A 20,422-nucleotide genomic window follows, 5' to 3' on the forward strand; every position below is an offset into this window, starting at 1 on the left:
AACTTAACCCAACCAGCCAACAATTTTTTACGATCGACATATTGTTTAATATTTTTTAATTTTAATGTTCACTGTTATTTTCTTTCTCGCCTTTGTCGTGCTGAACGCGGGACTGCATTCTAGTTGCAGAATTGAAGTTTTGGCGTAGGAGGATGGTTAATACAATTGGATTAATAACACCGCATCCATGTTTGACGAGTGAATCCTGTTTCCCTTCTACCTGACGACTATTGCAATCTGGATTCACACACGAGTCACACATTCATTGATTTACCTCCAAATCAACTTTACCTTATTGAGCTAAAAGACATGAAAATAACAGGGCAGTCAAATGTCTAGAATAAACCCATTCTTTTGTTTCTTTTACCCCCACCAGGACCCATATTTAGTCTATTGATTTTTCTCTACCAAAATATTTCCTATTTGTTTAGAAAATATTTTTTTAAAATTTTTTATTTTCACTTTTATTGGACCGTACTTCGTACTGGAGCAAACTACTTGACAAGATCTAACGTAATGGCATATGGTAAACAGAACTACTTAGTATCACTGGCTTTACATATATGATTACATTACAGGTCCATACCACATAATGTTTGCGTATGTCTTACAACATAATGCTACAACGGCACCTATAAGCTACACGTCTGTCCAAATACACCCGAGGATGGTACATTACAGGGCTACTCTATAATTGTATATAGTTTCAATAAACAATGAGATAAATAACATTAACAAGAGCTACAGTCATTTTCAAACAGATCTAAAAGGGTCAGGATGAGAGGAGAGCCACCGAGAGCTTATTAATTTATCCCTGCTCCAGGCTTTGATCTCACCAGTTCAAATCCCATGATTGCCATTTTCGGTCAACTCTGCTTCAGCTGTCTTGTTTATCTCTTCAAGCTTGTGATGTTCTTCACTATTCACTTTTGTTCCTTCTATTTCCTTGATATCTCCTTCAGATTCATGAGTACTTCTGTTGTGTTCCTCTTTATTCATTTCTTCCACGTCAACCGTTTTATTAGCAGTAGTGCATGTTTCAGGTTTCTCTGGCTCCTTAGATCCACAATATTTTTCTGTCTCTTCCTGTGGTTGGCCAATCTTTTCTTCATCTTTTCTCAGAGAAATTTCAGAACCCTCAGCTCCTTTGTCATCAACTTTATCTTTCAATGCATGTAGTTTTCCATCAGCAGTATTGGATTTCTTCACATCAATAGGTACCCCGACATTTTCTCTAGCTTTAGCCTCTCCAAAATGAGTGGATTTGTTGACTTGGGTATCCTCCACACTCTTTTCATCTAGATTTGCCTTTACAACATTCTCTTCCTCCTCTGTATCTTTTTCATTCTTGACGTTATCAGCTTCTTGAATTTGCATTTCCTTAGTCTCTTCTTTCTCTTCCTTGGAAGTTTCCTGTTTTGAAACTGATGATCTTTTTCCGCGTTTCTTTGGGGGCTCAAATTCTGGTGGAGGAGCTACCTTGGCCTTCTCACTGATTCTTGCTGATCTTCTTGGGGTCGCACCGGTGCCCCAATCAAATTCTGATACAGGCGGACCACCAGGGTATGCTTTCAAATATTGTTCCAGTTGCTTCTTGTTATTGATCTCCTCTCCTGTTGGTGCAGTAAAGACAATCTCATTTTTCTTTGGGGTACCAGCCTTCTTTGGGAAGAACTGCAATGAAACACACTGTATGATTAATCATCTAACATAAAAAAAGGCAAGAAAGGTTGAGTCATTATTGACTTTTAATGCCTAGCATGAAGAATGAAACTCTCTTCTCCTACTTTCACATCACAATTACATTGAAAGCCCTTGAATATGTCTTGCAAAAGAAATAACATTTATGATATGAATTGCATATACCTTCAAAAAGTCGAATAAAAATATTGTTTATTTCTCTTTTATTATCTTGTTTTAAAGTTATTAGATATGTCAGGCAAACTGTAGTGACTTTAATGGTTTCACAAAATTTGAACTATAAATCTTGATTTCACGTTCAGTTTCACCCATTACAGAGAAAAAATTAGATTTCATAGCTATGCAAGTTCTATACCAAATGTCAATTTCCATCCTTCATCTCTTTATTAATCTTTTTTTTATTTCAAATCATAGAGTACAAGTAACATCTTGCTATTAGAGGGCAGAATCATTCTTTCTGGTGTCTAGCCAAGTATCATTGGCTGTTACAAACTGTTTTTTCATGGGGGTGCCTCAGAGTAACAGTGTGGAAGAGACTGGTGAAGGTATTCAAGGCTTTTACTGAGATCAAGAAACCTAGAAAAGAACAAAACAAATGGACACATACGGAATAAAGTTATGAACTGTTTGTCACTCTAGGAACTGCAACAATTAATAATTAAAGGAAAAGAGGACTTAAAAGTTTTCTAAGAAAATAAAGTAAATTACACTGATTTTCTGTAAGTTTAGAAAACACACACACATCCCCCCTCTAGTTATTGTGCAGTCAAGGATTGTAGTTGATTTTTCAGGGGTATTTAAGTGTTTCTTGAAAATAGGGTTAGTGTACAGAGCTTGAAAGCGCTTGACCTCTACGCCATTAGATCACCATAAATATTATAATAAATTCTTATATATATAGTAATTGGAGATATCTTTAAGATAATGCAAGTAAATGATGCGAGTGCAGAGATAAAAATTCTTATATATAATCTACACAAGTTGTATGTCAATATATAATTAATATATAATCATTTTACAGTAAATAATTGCATCAATGTTTGAGGCACATAATTATTTTCCAATTTAAAATTACAGTAAACTATTTATTTGCTTAGTCTAATACAACTTGTTAAGGAGATAAAAGTCCCAAGCTCTCAACAGACATAACAAAAAAGGAAATCACATAAAGGGCGTTTCTTCACACATCATCACAAATCACAAAAGCCAATTTTATTGTCAAACTGATATACTCTGGCATTTCAGAAGTATATTACGGAAATCACTGAAGGAGCAAGCACCCAATTACAGAACACAGCAATAGAGAGATATGAGAAAGGTTTAATTAATAGAGAAAATATGGAAATTGTTTTTAAAAATTGATCACTACCAATAGTTAAAGTTATAATGGCATTAGACTTTTCAACGTTGTTTGGAGGTTTTTTTCATCTAGGTACCAAAAAGAGGCGTAGATTTATTGTGTATGGCCTAAAACTAAAAATAGTGTTGAGTATAAGGACCAAATTTTTAATTTAAACATCAGGTACCAATTTTAAACATTTTCTTTAAGTAGAGACAAAACATGTTTTGTTCATGTAAGGGACTAAAATGAAATAAGGGTGTTTGGTACAGGGGACAGTATTAACCTCTAAGAAAGAAGGAAGAATACAGATACAACAAATTGCTTTCCGTGTCCAGATTCTTCCTACCTCCCCTCTGCACCCTCTCAACACCCCCATGATGTCTTCTTGCATGATCCCAGGCTCTCCATCAATAACCCCTATGCTTCTCCAACTAAATGCTTATTCCCATTCCTGTCCCTGTTCCCTTCTTTCTCTTGTAGATTGGAGGCTCATCTGTTGTGGCCCATTACAAATTCTTTTAATGATGTGGCAATACATTAATAATGTAAACAACTTCAGACAAGCAGTGTGGCATACAGCACCCCTAAATGATTACTGGTGAGGCAATGACACAATGCATTAAAATACCAGAGTCAAGAATAGCCAGTTGAATGAATTGATGCCCTGTAAACTTTTTAAGATTGATTCAAGAAAGAGAATCAGATTTTTTTACTCACTATTGCAGGGCTTGCATAACATCTTAAAATCATTAATATTAAGAACAAAACATGACATGGCATTCTGTCACAAATAAGACACTAAACGATTCAAGATAATTTTTCTAACTTCTGCCACTTTATTTTTTTCACCTTCTTTTGAGAAAAGGAGCCATTAAGCAATAGGGAATGATAATATAAAAATAAAACAAGTCATACACCATGAAAAATGGAAATTTGCTAAAGATATATTGGAAAACATAAAACGATGACTTCACTCACAACTCACAAGCCTAATGTCTAACATCACCGGCTTAAAGGAGCTGATCTAGAATAACACGCAGCTTGCCTAAGATTTTCAACATAAACAGTTATGCAATTTATTCAAAATTACTAAATTTAACAACAGCATGACCTGCTGAATTTTTTTATGCCCAAAAATTTCATTTGAGATCAAAGCTAGAAAAAAATCAGATAATTTGGCCAGTATAATAGAGCTAGCACATAAGCAGAACATCTTAAAAGCACAACATTAGGAACCAGAACATCTAAGAAAGTCTAGACCGGTGACTTTACTCAAATGATTCCACTTAAACTGCTTTTTCATTCCTTTGAAAAGCTGTTCTACATGTTCATCAATCATTACGTAAGGGAAAACTTGGAACTGCCCCTGTATTTTGACCCATGTGCCTGTGCTTTGGTCCAATGCTGAACTGAAAGCGAGACTACTTCACAAAATATTACCAACTTCGAAATTAAAGGCATTATCTGTATCAATGGAACTATTAAATAAAAACCTCATAGAGTCGATCAAAACTCATTTCCTGATATAGAAAAATATGGGAAACGCCCATAAAACCCTAACTAATACTCCACACTCGTCTGCTAGATAACTTTTTAAGATATATTTCACGTGAATTTCAAAGCACATGCGTTCAACACGACACAATTGAAAACAAACTAGCCAAATACACAAAAGACCTAATTCTTGTATCGTCAGAAAGGCAATAATCACGCAGTAGAGACAGAAAATCGAAAATAAATAAATAAATAAAAAAGAAACTCAAGTGGACGTCAAATCAAGGAAGGGTAGCATATGAACAACAAATTGTGTTAACTTATGCAGAAACTTCCCACGAAATGAAATAGTCAAAGCGAAACAGTTCAAAACTAACAGAAGGATAAACAGTGGCGAACCTTCTTCTTCCAACCAGGTGGAGCAGGTAGCTCCAAAGAGAAGGTTTCGTCGCTCGCAGAACCTTCCTTCTCCACTGAGCTCGTCATTTTTAACTGCAAAATTCAGCAAGAAAATTTTCCAATATTTGTTAAAATTAAAAATATTGAAGAAAATGATAAAACAGGAACGCAGAGGAGAGGAGAAGAAATTAAACATTACTTATTATTTAATTATTCTGTTTTTCTATTTTCCTGGGTTCCAGGGGCATTGGGCTGTTGTAACTTGTAATGCTTGGTTTTGTGTTTCGAGTTCTGAGTAGGAGAGGAGAAAGAAGAATTGAGAAGCAGTTATAGCACACGTTGTGGAATCGCCAGAAAATATTAAAAAAATGTTGAGAAGTTCAGGTCGATTCCATTTGGGTGATGGGTACATAGTAGTGTCACGGCGCTTTCTCCTGCTGCCACCTGACCCCGGTAATACTGTTACTAGTAATTATTAGGTGCTCGCTGTTGTGTCTTGGCATTCCACGAAGTGTTTAATTTTTTTTCGATTTTAGGAATTTTTTTTCTTGTTAATTGATTTGATGAATTTTATTGTCAGATATTTTAAGTATAAATTAGATTGTTGGATTGTGAAATTCATATCATCTTCTTCTGTAACATTAGAGTTAATTTAATGGATAAGATAAGATAACATGATAACTTATATTTTTTTTTATATTATAAAAAATAATCATTTTCAAAATATAATTTAAATATTTATATCAAAAATTATATGAACATTTAAAAATTATATATTTTTATAAATTTATAATTTTATAAGAAAGTATATTTTTATAAAATAATATTTAATATTATTATTTTATAAGAAAATTATAAACAATAAATTTTAATTCTAAAAATTTTGAATAAAAGTGTTATAATTTAATATTAAATTTAAATATTATATGTACATGAAAATATTTTTAAAATTTTGATACATAAATATATATTGAAAAAGTGAAAAAAATAAATAAAATTTATTTTAATTTTAATAAAAGAAAAATTTTCATTTAAATATAATTTATATCTTATTTTATTATTTTTTATTTATCTCAAATGTTAAAAAATAATATAATTTTATATATTTTACTATTGCAATATACGTTAAACATAAGATAGAACAAGAACTTAATTTTCTTTTATCATATCTATCTTTATCAACTTCTATCCTATCATTTTATTATCCTATCTTTATTACTTTAGAGCTTGTTGGTTTTAGTGACTAAATATTAATCTAATTGCATGTTTAAAAAGAAAGAAGACATCTATTAACTAACTTTATCTATGATGAGAAAGACAAATTCACTATAATGAAAATTTGATTGAGCTCAATGATTAACTAATTCCTTGTAACATTTTTAATGGTGTATAAAGTAAATAACATAAATCCATATAGAAGACTCTTTCTTAAATAAAGATCTTACATCATCTCATATACAAAACTCACTTCTTATTTAAAAGTCAAAGAATAATCAACACATATTATTAAAATCATGATAATTAATAGCAACCTCTTCATCCAAAATTAAACAACTCAAATTTAAACAAAGAAAAAAAGTCACATTGCATCAAAATAAAAAAATCATATTGAAGAGTACATTAGCACCATTTCTTATAAGATATACACAATAGCAAGGAAGAGAAGATTATGATAACTGTGATAATAATGAAAATAGTCATCAATCTATTAGAGGAGGTTGTAGTAGAGGAAGAGGAAGAATTAGATGCAATTTTAGTAAGATAAATGATAAGAGATATGATAGTGTTGAATATTTCAATTGTCAAAAATATTATTGTTATTTTTAAGAGTGTAGAACAAATGTTGTAGAGAAAGATAATCTTATTGAAAAGAAAGAATAAGATGAAGAACCAACATTATTACTAACGCTTAGTAATAAATAGAAGGATGACAAATGTCTATGATATCTTGATAATAAAGCAAGTAATTATATATGTGATTATAAGGAAAAGTTTGTGGAGACAGTTAGATGAGATAGTGAAAGAGAATGTTTCTTTTGAAGATTATTCTAAGGTGTGAAAATTCAAAGAAAATATATTATTTTAATTTTTTTAAAAGATGATACTCATAAATTAATCATAAATGTTTATTATATTTTTAAACTACAAATTAATATTTTAAATTAAGATTAACTTGTTGAATGAGATATGAAATTTTTATAAAAAATTATTATTTATAGTTTAGAGATCAAAATTCTAATTTTATTACTAAAATGTTTATGTCATTAAATTTTATTGGGACCTAGATTTTCAAGGAGAAATTCAAAATTAAAAAAAATATTAACATTTTAATAAGTTTTTACCATACTGTTATTTTATCAATATAAATATATGATGTCATCAACTTTATTTTAAAGACACATAAAAATAATGAAGTAAAAATTATTTTAAAATTATGCAACTTAATAAATAATTAATATCTATAATTTAAATAAAATAAAATAAAAATATTATTTGTTTATAATTTGATGTAATAATTAATAACTATTAAAATTAACATATTTATTAATAATTTTTTAATGATATTTTGATATAGTCATAATTAAAAATCAAAGCACAAATTATTAACTCTTATTAATTAATAAAGAATTTTATTAGAGAGAAGGCAAAATAATAATAACATTATATAAAGGTGTGTTTCTAAGAGTGAAACTATCGTTATTCTTGACTATTGTCATTCTAGAGTGACAATAAGGCACTTTGCCCCTACTAAGACTCGCTCAAAAGGTCTTACAAAATAGTTTTACAAATGTCAAAGGTATGATAGCGTGTCTAGAAGACATAACATGCTCTTTAATAATATTATAATTTATGAGTTGTTTGATGTATGTGGTATAAATTTTATGAGACTCTTAACTAAGTCCTTTAATATATGTATATATTAGCTATGGATGATGTTTCTAAATGGGTGGAGACTGTGGCATTACCCACTGATGATGTTAGAGGAATTACAAAGTTATTTTTATATAGTTTAAAACCTTTAAAGCAATCATTAGTGATGATAGCACCCATTATTATAATAAATAACTTGAAAACTTTTTTGACAAAATATAATGTCATTGACAAGATTGATATCATATTAAATGATAGCTTAATTATATTTTAAAATAATAATATTACAATATCTTAAAACTAGCTTGTTAGGAGAGAAGATGATAATAATAATTGTATTTCTGCACGTATCCATATAAACACTTTTATTAGAAACTTATGTTGTAACTATGCTAGTAGGGAGAAGAGAATTTGGTCACATGTATGCTAAGGTTTAGCATCTAATGCTAAATTTTTAATAAAAAAATTAATAAGCATTAAGTAAATGGATGGAATCATACCTTATTAGTCTAACCCATTTATGCAAAATTCTACTTTAACTATAGTTTAACTTTACTAGTAGACTTGTTCATTGTATGTGAACCCATAAACTTTTCTAATATTGGGTCATGACATTAAATATAAATATTTTATATTTTATACTATAAATAATGATTAATATTTAATAATCCATTACTATTACGTGAACATTAAGAATGTCATTGATTTGACATAACTTATCTTAGTGATAATATATTATACGATTGATATTTGTCCAAATATTTAATTAAACACAAGACATGTGATGTGTTACCTTATCTAGTCTAATTTATTTCCATATACCCGAGTACACTTTTCCAAAATAAATATTTCATATTTGTCTTATTTAGTATGGTTATACATTTCATAGTTTAACTTTATAAAGAGGCCTATAGATAATTTTCTTATTTCATTGAAAAGACAAATTCCTTGTAGTGCACTCACAATCCTCAACATGATTCATTTTATATCCAACCTCTATCTTTATGATCACCTTGTTATAAATGATGTTTGATAAGATTAAAATAAAAACTACTCGTGTAAGAATCATAGTGACTTTTAGTCAAATAATTTTATACACCAATATTACATTGAGAACTTTTTATATGACTAATGAAACGATTCATATAACACTTGTTAGTGTATGGATTAGGAGCATTTATGGTTTGAACATACTATTTATATTATGATTTTTATTTCAATAAATAGAGACATTGTATATTTATTTCTTTTGAAAAGAATATAATGACGTCCTTGGAATATATAATAGATACAACTTTGTATAATATCAAGTAAATGATTTGATTATGAGATCTTAATTAATGTTATTGTTAAAATGTCTATGGTCAAGTCTTATATTAGGATAATGTAATGCATTAAGACTAGTGTGCAAGTGTACTAATGATTAAATATAAAAGGTATTGGATATAAAATATTAAGTCCTAAGGCACACAATTTAGAAGTAATGATATAATGTTGTATGTGAACCTTTGACCTAAAGTCACTATTATTCTTACATAGGGGTTCTATGTTCTATGAATCTTGCATGCCCTACTGCCTTATCATGCAGTTAACCCAACATAGAAACACCAATGTTTGGGTCTTAGTTTGAACACTAATCTTTGACATGATTATTAGGAGTTATGAGTCCATTTTTAGAAGCTGTGAGAGGTTGACAATACACAGTCACTAATTGAAGTCATTTTTGGTAAATAAAAATAAAAATAAAAATAAAAATAATGCATTACTAAATAAGTTAACCAAGGTTATGTTCTTAGAGACAATAATCATTAAACTAAGTTGAATTAAATGTTTCCTTTTTGTCAATTTTTTTGGCTTTAATCAACTCAACTTCATCTCATTCATCAAATTTTATATGATAATAATCTTTCTATCAAGCATAACTTCTATTACAAACAAGAGATTGAAAGTTGATTGATTATTATTAAAAGTGTGGAACAAAATAAGAAAATTAACAATTATGACTAATAGATTAAATTTTCATTCAATTTAATGATGAAGTATCATAGGTTATTAATTATTAAATTTGATATTAGATGATTAATTAAGTACTAACTAGATTAAATGAAATTTCCATTGTGAATAGCACACAAAATATCCATTGAATTAAAGTTAGTTAATCAAGTATTTTTTAATTCTAATTCAATTATCATTAATCATAGAAAGAGAATACAATCAGGAAGAATGAAAATGAGAACTAATGCTAGAAATTCAGATCTTGAATTCCATAATAACAAAGAAAAATGAGGGTAATTCAAAATCTAATTCAAAGGTATTGAAGAAGACAAAAAAAATAAGTTATTTATAGTAATCCTATTTAGGTTTAATCTAATTAATACAATTTCAAAGTATAATGCATTGCAATACAAAAGATTTCTCCGTGCAGGTGTAGTGGTTCATTGCATAAGCGATATATCTCAGCCCCCAAAGTCTTATTTCTAAGAAATTATCCATCATATTAAAGCCTTGGAACTGAACTTTCTAATAAAACCAAAGTCACCTCAAAATTTGATTTGTAATTTAAGATATCTTCAAAATATTAAACATAAGTAAAATATGCTAAGAATATGAAATTAGCATATTTTGATCTTTCAATTCCAATTAAGATCTTATCAATAAATGTAGTAAACTCAAAGTAATTAAATATTAGTATTATACTATTAAGTTGTTTTACAATTTAATATGTGTGATTAAGATATGATTCGTTAAATTCTCTCTCACTTAAGTTTCTGCATTTCCAAAGCAAAAGAAAAATTTAAGAATAAAACTTATATGTCATGAGAATAAAAGTGCATACAAATTATATTTAAAAACTTTCAAATGGATCTTAAAAATGTATAATTGTGAACAAAAGAAGGAAATTATAATCCAAATTGTTAAAGGAGATAAAACAATTAAAAGTCTATTGTAAAACACACAAGTAAACAAGAATTATAAACAAACCATATCATAGAGAAAAAAATATAGTAGAAACCTCTTAAAATATGTACTCCAACTCTTAAGTGTTTAGACTTGTACATACACTTAAATGCGCATCATCAAAATAGACACAATCATAAATTTGATAGGTCTCTAATTTCCTCTCCCTAGAGTACATATATATAAAGATTCAAAAAACTTTTATTAGGGTTTTTTGCCTGTATAGGGTTTAATCAAAAACATTTTATCCGTATGGGGTTCTTTGACAAAAAATTCCCTGTCTAGGGTGATTTGTGAGTGTCATCAAAACTGCTGGCGACACATGATCAGGTATCGGCTGAAAGAATGCCGACACAGGTGTCAGACCCGACTACTGAGAGCGGTTCAAAAGGAACCGCTCTCTAATATAGACATCTTAGAGCGGTTACTTTCAAACCGCTCTCATAAATCAATTTTAGAGAGCGGTTAGAAAGTAACCGCTCTAAGAAGTGAATTTTAGAGAGCGGTTGTTACGGAACCGCTCTCTAAAATGGACTTTAGAGAGTGGTTCAATTCGAACCGCTCTCAAAAGTCATGTTAGAGAGCGGTTCACACCAGTGTCGGGTTGTTCAGGACCGACACACACTCATTGGTCCAGGCCCTCCATCTTTGTTCCGTTATTCATCTTCTTCGGTGAAATTTTTTTGCAAACATACTGCAAACGCAGAGGTGGAGGTGGAGTGGAGAAGCAAGGCAGATAGATTGCATATTTTTAAAGCTTTGAAAGGTAAGAAAAAAACATTATAGTGTATATTAGATATAAATATAAAATATTTATTCTTGCTTCCGTTTTTGGTCCCAAGAATATTGCAATCGGTGGTGGTCCAGGGTATTGTGAGAGGGACTTTCGGTGGTCCAGATTCTTAGCAAAAGGAGGTTAGTAAAAATTTATATTTATAGTGATTTTGTTATGCATGTAAAAAATAGAAAAATAGGATTATAGAAAAATAGAAAAATAAAAAAATAGTTAAATTAAAATATATAATTTTCTTGTTACTTATGTAAAAATTAATTAAATAAGAAATATAAAAGAATTAAATTGAATAAATATATGAGGAAAAATTATGTGTGATTATTATTATAAGGTTAATAAAATATAAAATTATGAATAACAAAATAAAATTGAAATAATAAGAATGAAAAACATTAATTAATAAATTTATATTATAAGAATCTGCAGTTGTTAAATTTGTAATAATATTTCAACAAATATTATGTCACATAAATAAGAAATAGTAAATAAATTAAAATTGTGAAAGATTAAAATATAGTTATGCATCAAATAATTATAAATTAGATTAATTTAAAAAAAATTAGAGTAAAATATAAGGAATTAAGTGAAATAAAGATGAATATATAAGCAATGTAAGTTAAATAAAATTGAAAATATTATTTTAAAATATAAATGACTGAAAATAAAAATATTTGATCAATATTAATTTAGACATTTGAATATTTTAAAAAGTTTGTAGTTATTTAAATGATTTTAATCAATAATAATAAATTACAATTTTATGCATGTAAAAAAACAAAAAAAGGGAAAGAGAAAAATAGGAAAATAATAAAATTAAAATTAATTTTTCGTTTTATTTATGTAGAAAACTGTATTTAAAAGTAAAAATGATGATGATATTATTATTGTTATACAAATATTATTATCTTAAAATAACAAAAAAATATAATTAGAAAAATATTATTTGAAGGTACAAATTGTTTAATACTAAAATGATATTGTTTTTATTAAATTTGGTTGCTTATATTATAAATTTGAAGTTAATAGTTTACTTGTTTATATAGATTTTAGATGGCATCATCTTCGTCTCGTAGTAGGGTGTTAAATCCCGGCCCCGAGGATGGTTCATTACTGCGCTATCAGTCTATTCATGTTTCAGAGCATATTTAGGATGGTCGTGAACACCCAATATTGAGAGTGAGAAGAGGTCATTTCATACATGCTGGCATGGAGGGAGTACCAGTAGAGATTATTTCTCATTTGACAGTAGCAGGATTTGCTGGAGTAGCACAGTTGGCTAGTATTCCTATTGACCACCAATTGATTACAGCGTTGGTAGAAAGATGGAGGCCATAGACCCATACATTTCACATGCCCCCTGGAGAGTGTGCTATTACTCTCCAAGACATTGCTATTCAGATGGGTCTTCGTATTGATGGAAGACCAGTTATTGCCCCTACAGGAGGTGACAGGGCACAAATTGTTGAAGATTTATTGGGAATTAGACCACCTAATTCTGCATTTATGGGGAGCAGCTTGAAACTTACTTGGTTGGATGAGCATTTTTCCCATGTTGGGTTGCACAACCAAAATCCCATTCAGCTAACTCGCTTTGCAAGAGCATATATTTTAGAGATAACTGGACAATATAGTTGGGGAAGTGCAACGTTAGCCTTCCTATACAGAGAGTTATGCATGTCCACGAATATTGATCGGTCTGGTATTGGAGGATTGACTCCACTTGTGATGCTGTGGGCGTGGGATAGGTTCCCATTTCTATCTCCGGGTGATCCCCCTTACACACAGAATAATCTTCCTTATGGTGCACGGTATGTCTATAATATTAAAACTTTCATTCAATATTTACACAACAGTATTTTATTACAAACAGTCATGCTAATATTTATGTTTTTATAGGTGGTTAAGATTTCAAAATTTTAGGAAGGGGAGAAAGGATCTAGCTTACTTTAGGTTCAAATTTGATCATTTGAAACGTGATCAGGTATGCGTTATTTGTTTATGATATATGTTATCATCAATTAATAATTATGAATAATTACAATAATATTTTGTACACTTGCAGTTTGTGTGGCAACCATATAGTATAGATTTGATGCATACTTTGCCTGCCATATGCACTGAGGGCATGCATATATGGAGAGCTATTGTGCCGCTTATTTGTTTCCAAATATGTGAATGGCACCAGCCCGATCGTACCATGCGTCAATTTGGGATGGTACAACATATTCCTCATGGTCCTTATCAGCCAGACCAGTTACATGACATTACTCTTAGAGGGAAGACTGCTGACAATTGGGAGTCAAAGTTCAGGGGCGTACTAGAGCATTGGGACAGGAGATTAGATTGGGTTGTGAGTAATGAACCGCAAATTGGTCTATTGAGTTTGAACTCTGAATACATGCGGTGGTACCATACTTATACTAGACGGTGGATGAGCAGAGATGCTGCAGTGTTTGCATTACTTGTACGTATAGATCATTCTAGTAAACGATTTTGTTTGTTTAATAGAATCTAATATGAATCTAATGGTTATGCAGGGAGATGCTCATGAGAGGGCCTATTACTTGTGTAATGATGGGAGGGACACATTTTCATTTGAGGAGATGAAGGATTTGTGTGAGACGATGTTAGCCTTGCAAAATGAGCAGGAACGTATCTTAGAGCCTTCATCCTCATGTGATCCTCCTATCCAGAGTGGAAATCTAGATGAGCCTCTGATTAACATTGGTATTGGTGAACAACATCGGGAAGGCAAAGGTTTGCAACGTCGGCGAACGTCATTTCAGGTATTGTTACCTTATGCTTCATTGGGTCATTTTACTTAAATTATAACATGTTTCATTTGAACATACTTATGTGTTTAAAATTGCAGGCCACAGATTTTACATTGCCCCCTTTTCCCGAACGAGGAGATGGTGTTTATTATGTCCCACCACCTTTTCCGTTTCAACAATCACAATGGACACAGTCATCTTATGTTCACTCATCACAGCAATCAAACGTCCCTCCTGCATCTCCATTTTTCAGCGGTGAATTTTATGTTCCTGACGCTAGCCTTTTCATGACACCTCCTCCATATGAGCCTATGTTTTTCACACAGAGTGCACCCGGTGTAGGCACTCATCAAAGTGGATGTAGTGAGCAAACAACATCATTGGTACCTGGGCATGACTGTGGAATTGATCTTAATGCTGAATTCATTGCAGCCTCAGATGCAGCAGGAGCTGATGTGAGACGTAACCCTCACCGTGGAGCGCGAGATCGTCATCGACAGTGCATTCTCACACCTCATGAGGAGGGACCTCACGAGCAGTCATTGAATTCTGATTGAGACTATGTTATGATACTGTATTTAAAAACAAATAGATGATGTTAATGAATGTTTGCTTTTGTTTAAATGCACGACTCATTTATAATTTGCCACATTCTACACATTCGACATCAAACAAGATTAATCAAACAACATACATTAATAAGACAACATACCACAATAAGACAACATACATTAATAAAATCTAGCACACTTTTTACAATCATACGAAACTAGTCATGATTAATGTTAGCATTGCTTTGTTGAGTACAATGACGTTGATTATGACCTGGTTGTCGACATAACCTACATCGTTGTCGCGGTTGTGACTCAACCCAATCCATTTCATTTCTAATTCTACAAGCCTTTGGTCTTCCTTTACCTCGTGCTCTATCTTGATCAGGCAACAACTTCTATTCATCATTTTGTAAAATGTTTGCTTCATTTCCAAGCGGCCATCACTGAGATGAGTATGCATTCACAACATACTGCAGAGTATATACAGGATCAACATACTGCCAAAAGTCTATACTTACAGTAACACAAGCGGCTATGACATGTGAACAAGGGTATCGGTATGCCTGAAATTTGCCACATTCACATTCACGTGTAGATAATATCACACTCCACTTATGACCCCCCCTTTGTGTCATTGGATTAAAAGCCTCTTCAATCTCGAACCTTGTACTTTGTATGTCGTAACGACGAACCTGATGTGAAGATGCTTCTTCTTGATTTTTTTCTATAGCTTCAATTAATTTACGACAATACCTTTTACCATTGTTCATGTCATTGATTGCGCTTTCACCCCGTTTGACAAAATATTCGACCAATCTACTATAGGTTGCTTTCACAAGGGCAGTAATTGGGAGATTTCTTGCCCCTTTTAAAACTTTATTCATTGACTCAGACAAATTAGTCATCATGTGACCATAACGCCGCCCTTCATGATCATAAGTCAAGCTCCACTTTTCCTTTGATATGTTGTCAATCCATGTTTGAACTTCAGGAGAATGCGAACGAAATTTATTAAGACCAGCTTCAAATCTTTGCTTGCAAGGTGTATACGCTACATTTAAATAAGTTATATAGTTAATGGTGAAAAATAAATATATATTCATAGATAATGTAAAATGTAATAGTGATAACATACTTACCTAATTTCATAAGCATACTCTTCATTGCGGAATTTTTGAATCTTCTATTGAAATTGCTTGCAATGTGACGAATGCAATAAACATGGTAAGCATTAGGAGGTTGCCACCCAATATATGGATTAGACACAGCACTTTTAATACTTTGATGACGATCAGATATTAAACAAATTCCAGTTTTATCAGTAACATTTAGACGGATCATGGCTAAGAACCATTCCCATGTTGATAATGTTTCTCCTTCAACAATGGCAAATGCTATAGGAAGCACACTGTTATTGCCATCTTGAGTTGTACCAATAAGCAATGTTTGCTTATACTTACCATACAAAAAGGTACCGTCTACCTGTATTATAGGCTTGCAAAACTTGAAGGCTTCACGACATTGCCTAAACGACCAAAATACTCGATGAAAGACTTTGAATCTATTATCCATTACATTACCTCTCACATAATCATTGGTCTCAATTTTGTAAACTGACCCTGGAGCATGTAATTGCATGTATTCTAACCATCTTGGTAATGTTGCATAAGATTCATCCCAATCACCAAATATTGTCACAATTGCTTTTTGCTTTGCTTTCCATGCTTTTTTGTATGAAACTGAATACCCAAATTGGCCACTTATTCTCTCTTGGATTAATGAAACGGGAACAGAAGGTTCTTCTTTGACCATACCTGTCAATAAAATTAAACAATACATCTCAGCTAATGATCATATCCAAATCATTTTAAATACACAAATAAATATAATCTCAATTGAGTTTCACATACCAATAATGCATGAACAAATAAAATTTGAATCTAACTTTTTGTGGTCTTGAGAAATCATAGTATTAACGCAGGTATGCATACCACCCCATCTCGTAATTTTTCACTTATTTGAATTTTTGGGTAGCAATGCTCTTACTTTTCAAGGACACCCGGAAATATGATTCACACACTTGACAAAATGAGTTGATGCTTTTGACTCAACCACAAAAAATGTTTGATGTTTCTTCATTGCATAATGTTTTATCGCCATCTTTACCTCCTCTTTAGAGTCAAATAGTTGTCCAACATATAATGCATCTCCTTGTACCCATGATTGTGACGAATGCAACTCCAAAAAATCCAATTCTTGATCAGGATGTTCCCAATTAATAGCAGTGTAGTGTGAACTTATGTTCCAAAAAAGTGTTATAGAATCTGTATTAAACTCAAGAAATGTTAGTTAAAAATATTTAACAATTATTGTATTATATAAAATTATACCTGCAGATTGTCCTTGCATAATGTTATTTCTTTCAGTGTTTGGAACTGTCATCATTGAATCGAACCCATCTTCCAAATCAGTATCAGAAGAACTATCTAAAGGAATTTCTCCTTCATCTTCATAGTCATCATCGTACTCATCTTCGTCATCTGTAGATGCAGCAGCAAATACTTATTAATAAATTATAAAATTTTAAACATCATATAATTTAAATAAATATTATACATTACCTCCTCCAATTGCATACTCTTCTTCATTGTCACTAACAGACACAGTTGGGAGTGATACATTTAAACATAACAAACTTTCACCTACATGAGAAGTTTCACCAACCGCAATATCCACATATAACTCAACTACTCTTTCATGCCGTTCTTGACAAGCACTTATCATACAATCAATGTCTTCATCATCACATACATCTAAAATTGTGTAATTTCCACTCCTTGAATCAACTAAAATTCGTGAAATTAGTCTAGAAATTACATTACTATTGCACAATTTCAATTTTGTATATATTTTTTTTTCAACATCTCAAAAGTAATTCTACGTTCTATTTTAATCATTTTCTTATTCCCTTCAAATATGATACCCTCATTTTCTTCGTACACTCTTCCATTCCAGTATAAAATAACCACAATTTCAGTCATCCTGTGTATCAAATTAAAAAATACAACCAAAATTATTACAAAAGTTTACCTAAACAAATAGTAACAAAAATAATTACCACAATATTAAAATAATATATTTTTACATTTATATTTTCAATAATATTATATTAACATTAAATAAATTAAATTTATTACTACAAATATTTTTATTTTTATTTATTTATAATAATATTAAAATTATTAATTCAAATTTATTTACAATAATAAAAAAATTTAAAACAATAAATTAATAACATTCTAACCTTTTTTTTCCAGCAGAACAGCTCATAATTGCGTCTCCTCTCCTCACAATTGCGGAATGCAGCAGCAGAATACACCTCGGCGTTAGCCTCTATATATTAGGGTATGAGAGATAGTGTCGGCATTCTTTCAGCCGATACACAAGTGTCGCATAAATTTAACTGACACACATGACTTTTGAGAGCGGTTCAATTCGAACCACTCTCTAAAATGCATTTCTTAGAGCGGTTCAATTCGAACCGCTCTCAAAAGTCCATTTTAGAGAGCGGTTCCGTACAACCGCTCTCTAAAATTGATTTATGAGAGCGGTTCCTTTTGAACCGCTCTCAGTAGTCGGGTTTGACACCTGTGTCGGCATTCTTTCAGCCGATACTTGATCATGTGTCGTCAGCAGTTTTGACGACACTCACAAATCACCCTAGACAGGGAATTTTTTGTCAAAGAACCCCATACGGATAAAATGTTTTTGATTAAACCCTATACAGGCAAAAAACCCCTTTTATTAAGTATAAATGGAATTTAGATATGGGTGGATAAAAGAAAAGAATTATAGTTATGAACCAATGAAATCAAAGGAACAATGGGGAAAAAGTTTAAATAATTATAAAAACACACAAAAAAAATTATATATAATAGAGAAAAATAATAAATAATAAATAAATAAAAATAAGAGCATGATAAATGAAAAAATATTTATATCTTTTCAAGATGGACCACTTATCCTCACTATTTATTATACATATTTAATATAATATTAACATTAATTCCATGGGTATTAATAAATGCTTTCTATACTTGATCCTACATTGTAATTCATGAATGATAATTGAGAGTTTTAAGCTATTCATTGATAAAATTTTCTATTATTAATTTCATTTTATTCATATTTTAGAAAAAATGATCAAGAAGTGAAAGCCTTAAAGATGTTGAGAATTGAAGAAAAAGAAATCAGAGATATACACGGGCAAGTACATGCCCGTGTATATGAGCGTGTATCTTACTGGTCACGTCAATTGAAGTGTATCATCAAGACCAAAGATATACACGGCCAGATACATGGCCGTGTACATGAGCGTGTACTTTTATGGAAAGCTTTGAAAGGCGTCTATTAGAAAACAGAGATGTACACGGCCAAGTACTTGGGCGTGTACTTTTACGCGCGTCAGAAATTTAACTTTTACGAGAAAATTAACCCTAGGATAATTTCTATAAAAGGAGAACTGAACTCAAACCTAAAGAGAGGCAATTTTTGGAGACGAAAGACTCAGAGACGGCAGGAGGATAGGATCAAGCGTTTTAATTCATCTCTTTTGTAATTTTAATTTCAAGATGTTTAGGTTCTAACTTTCCTTTGAGTATCTAGATGTAATGAATCGTAATTGACTAAATTTTCTGGAATTCTTCTAATGCTATTTCATGTTCTTTTCTCTTGGGTTTAATTGAGTAGTATCAATTTTCTCTATCTTGTTTTCTTGTTTGAATTTGAGTAAAATTCCTGCATGAAATTAACATTGCTCAATTAAAAAGACTTGAATGTATTTCTAGAGATAGAAAGACGTGAGTTTTCTGTATTAGGATTAACCCTAATTATGGAATTCATAATGAACTTAATGCAACCTAGGGGTATTAATTAAGGAAGAGATTCTGATTAATCAACTGAGGGTTAGGAATCATTATCCTTGAGAAAGGTATTGATTTAAATTGGAATTTCCTGCAGCGATAAGGGTTTGGAACTAAGTAGAGGAAGAAGAATTTCAGTTATTTGGAGACTTAGGGGGATTTACAGTCTAGATACTTGCCTTTTTACATTGAATACCTTTAGTTAAAATTTTCTATAATTTATTTTCACTAGAATATCTGTTCCTTTTAATTTATTATTCTTTTACTTTTAGCAATTTCATCAACAAGGTTTATTTTTCATATTTATTAACAATTACGCAATTAAGGAAAAGTTTCTTAATAATAGTCCCTGTAGATACGACACTTGGTACTTTAATTTTAATTTCAATAATATTACTTCGACAACGGGTACACTTGCCCAGTAATTCAATTTTTACACACTAGGTATAAAATACCCTTTTAACCTTCAAGTTATTATAGAAATTACATTCTATCTATCTTTTTTTTTCTTTTTTTTTATTACACAAAGAAATATAACAATAATATCAATATCTAAATAAGAAAAAAAATAACAAATAACACTCTCGCACTTATTTTAAAACCTATTTCTGAAA

The 20,422-nt window shown here is 30.8% G+C and overlaps 2 protein-coding genes across 4 annotated transcripts; both read right to left on the reverse strand.

Moving 5' to 3' along the window:
* Positions 1-502: 502 nt before the first annotated feature.
* On the reverse strand, positions 503-5,355 carry LOC113849005 (methyl-CpG-binding domain-containing protein 11-like). Of its 3 annotated transcripts, none has more exons than XM_027478539.1 (3): positions 5,136-5,355; positions 4,937-5,029; positions 503-1,674 (listed from the first exon to the last, which is right to left on the reverse strand). In XM_027478539.1, the coding sequence occupies exons 2-3, from the start codon at positions 5,021-5,023 to the stop codon at positions 841-843; spliced, it is 921 nt and encodes a 306-aa protein (XP_027334340.1). In that variant the 5' UTR covers positions 5,024-5,029; positions 5,136-5,355; the 3' UTR covers positions 503-840. The 3 variants fall into 3 exon arrangements, with proteins under 3 accessions (XP_027334340.1, XP_027334322.1, XP_027334332.1); XM_027478531.1 differs by having other exon boundaries at positions 609-1,674; positions 4,937-5,033; positions 5,142-5,355; XM_027478521.1 differs by having other exon boundaries at positions 544-1,674; positions 4,937-5,355.
* Positions 5,356-15,326: 9,971 nt separating this feature from the next.
* On the reverse strand, positions 15,327-17,927 carry LOC113852382. Its single transcript, XM_027482606.1, has 6 exons — positions 17,870-17,927; positions 17,508-17,732; positions 17,277-17,426; positions 16,965-17,210; positions 16,026-16,700; positions 15,327-15,937 (listed from the first exon to the last, which is right to left on the reverse strand). Exons 1-6 carry the CDS (start codon positions 17,925-17,927, stop codon positions 15,327-15,329), a joined length of 1,965 nt encoding a protein of 654 aa, XP_027338407.1.
* Positions 17,928-20,422: the final 2,495 nt, after the last annotated feature.

The sequence above is a fragment of the Abrus precatorius genome, unplaced genomic scaffold (assembly GCF_003935025.1).
Source record: "Abrus precatorius isolate BTA unplaced genomic scaffold, Abrus_2018 Scaffold10, whole genome shotgun sequence".
Lineage (NCBI taxonomy): Eukaryota > Viridiplantae > Streptophyta > Magnoliopsida > Fabales > Fabaceae > Abrus > Abrus precatorius.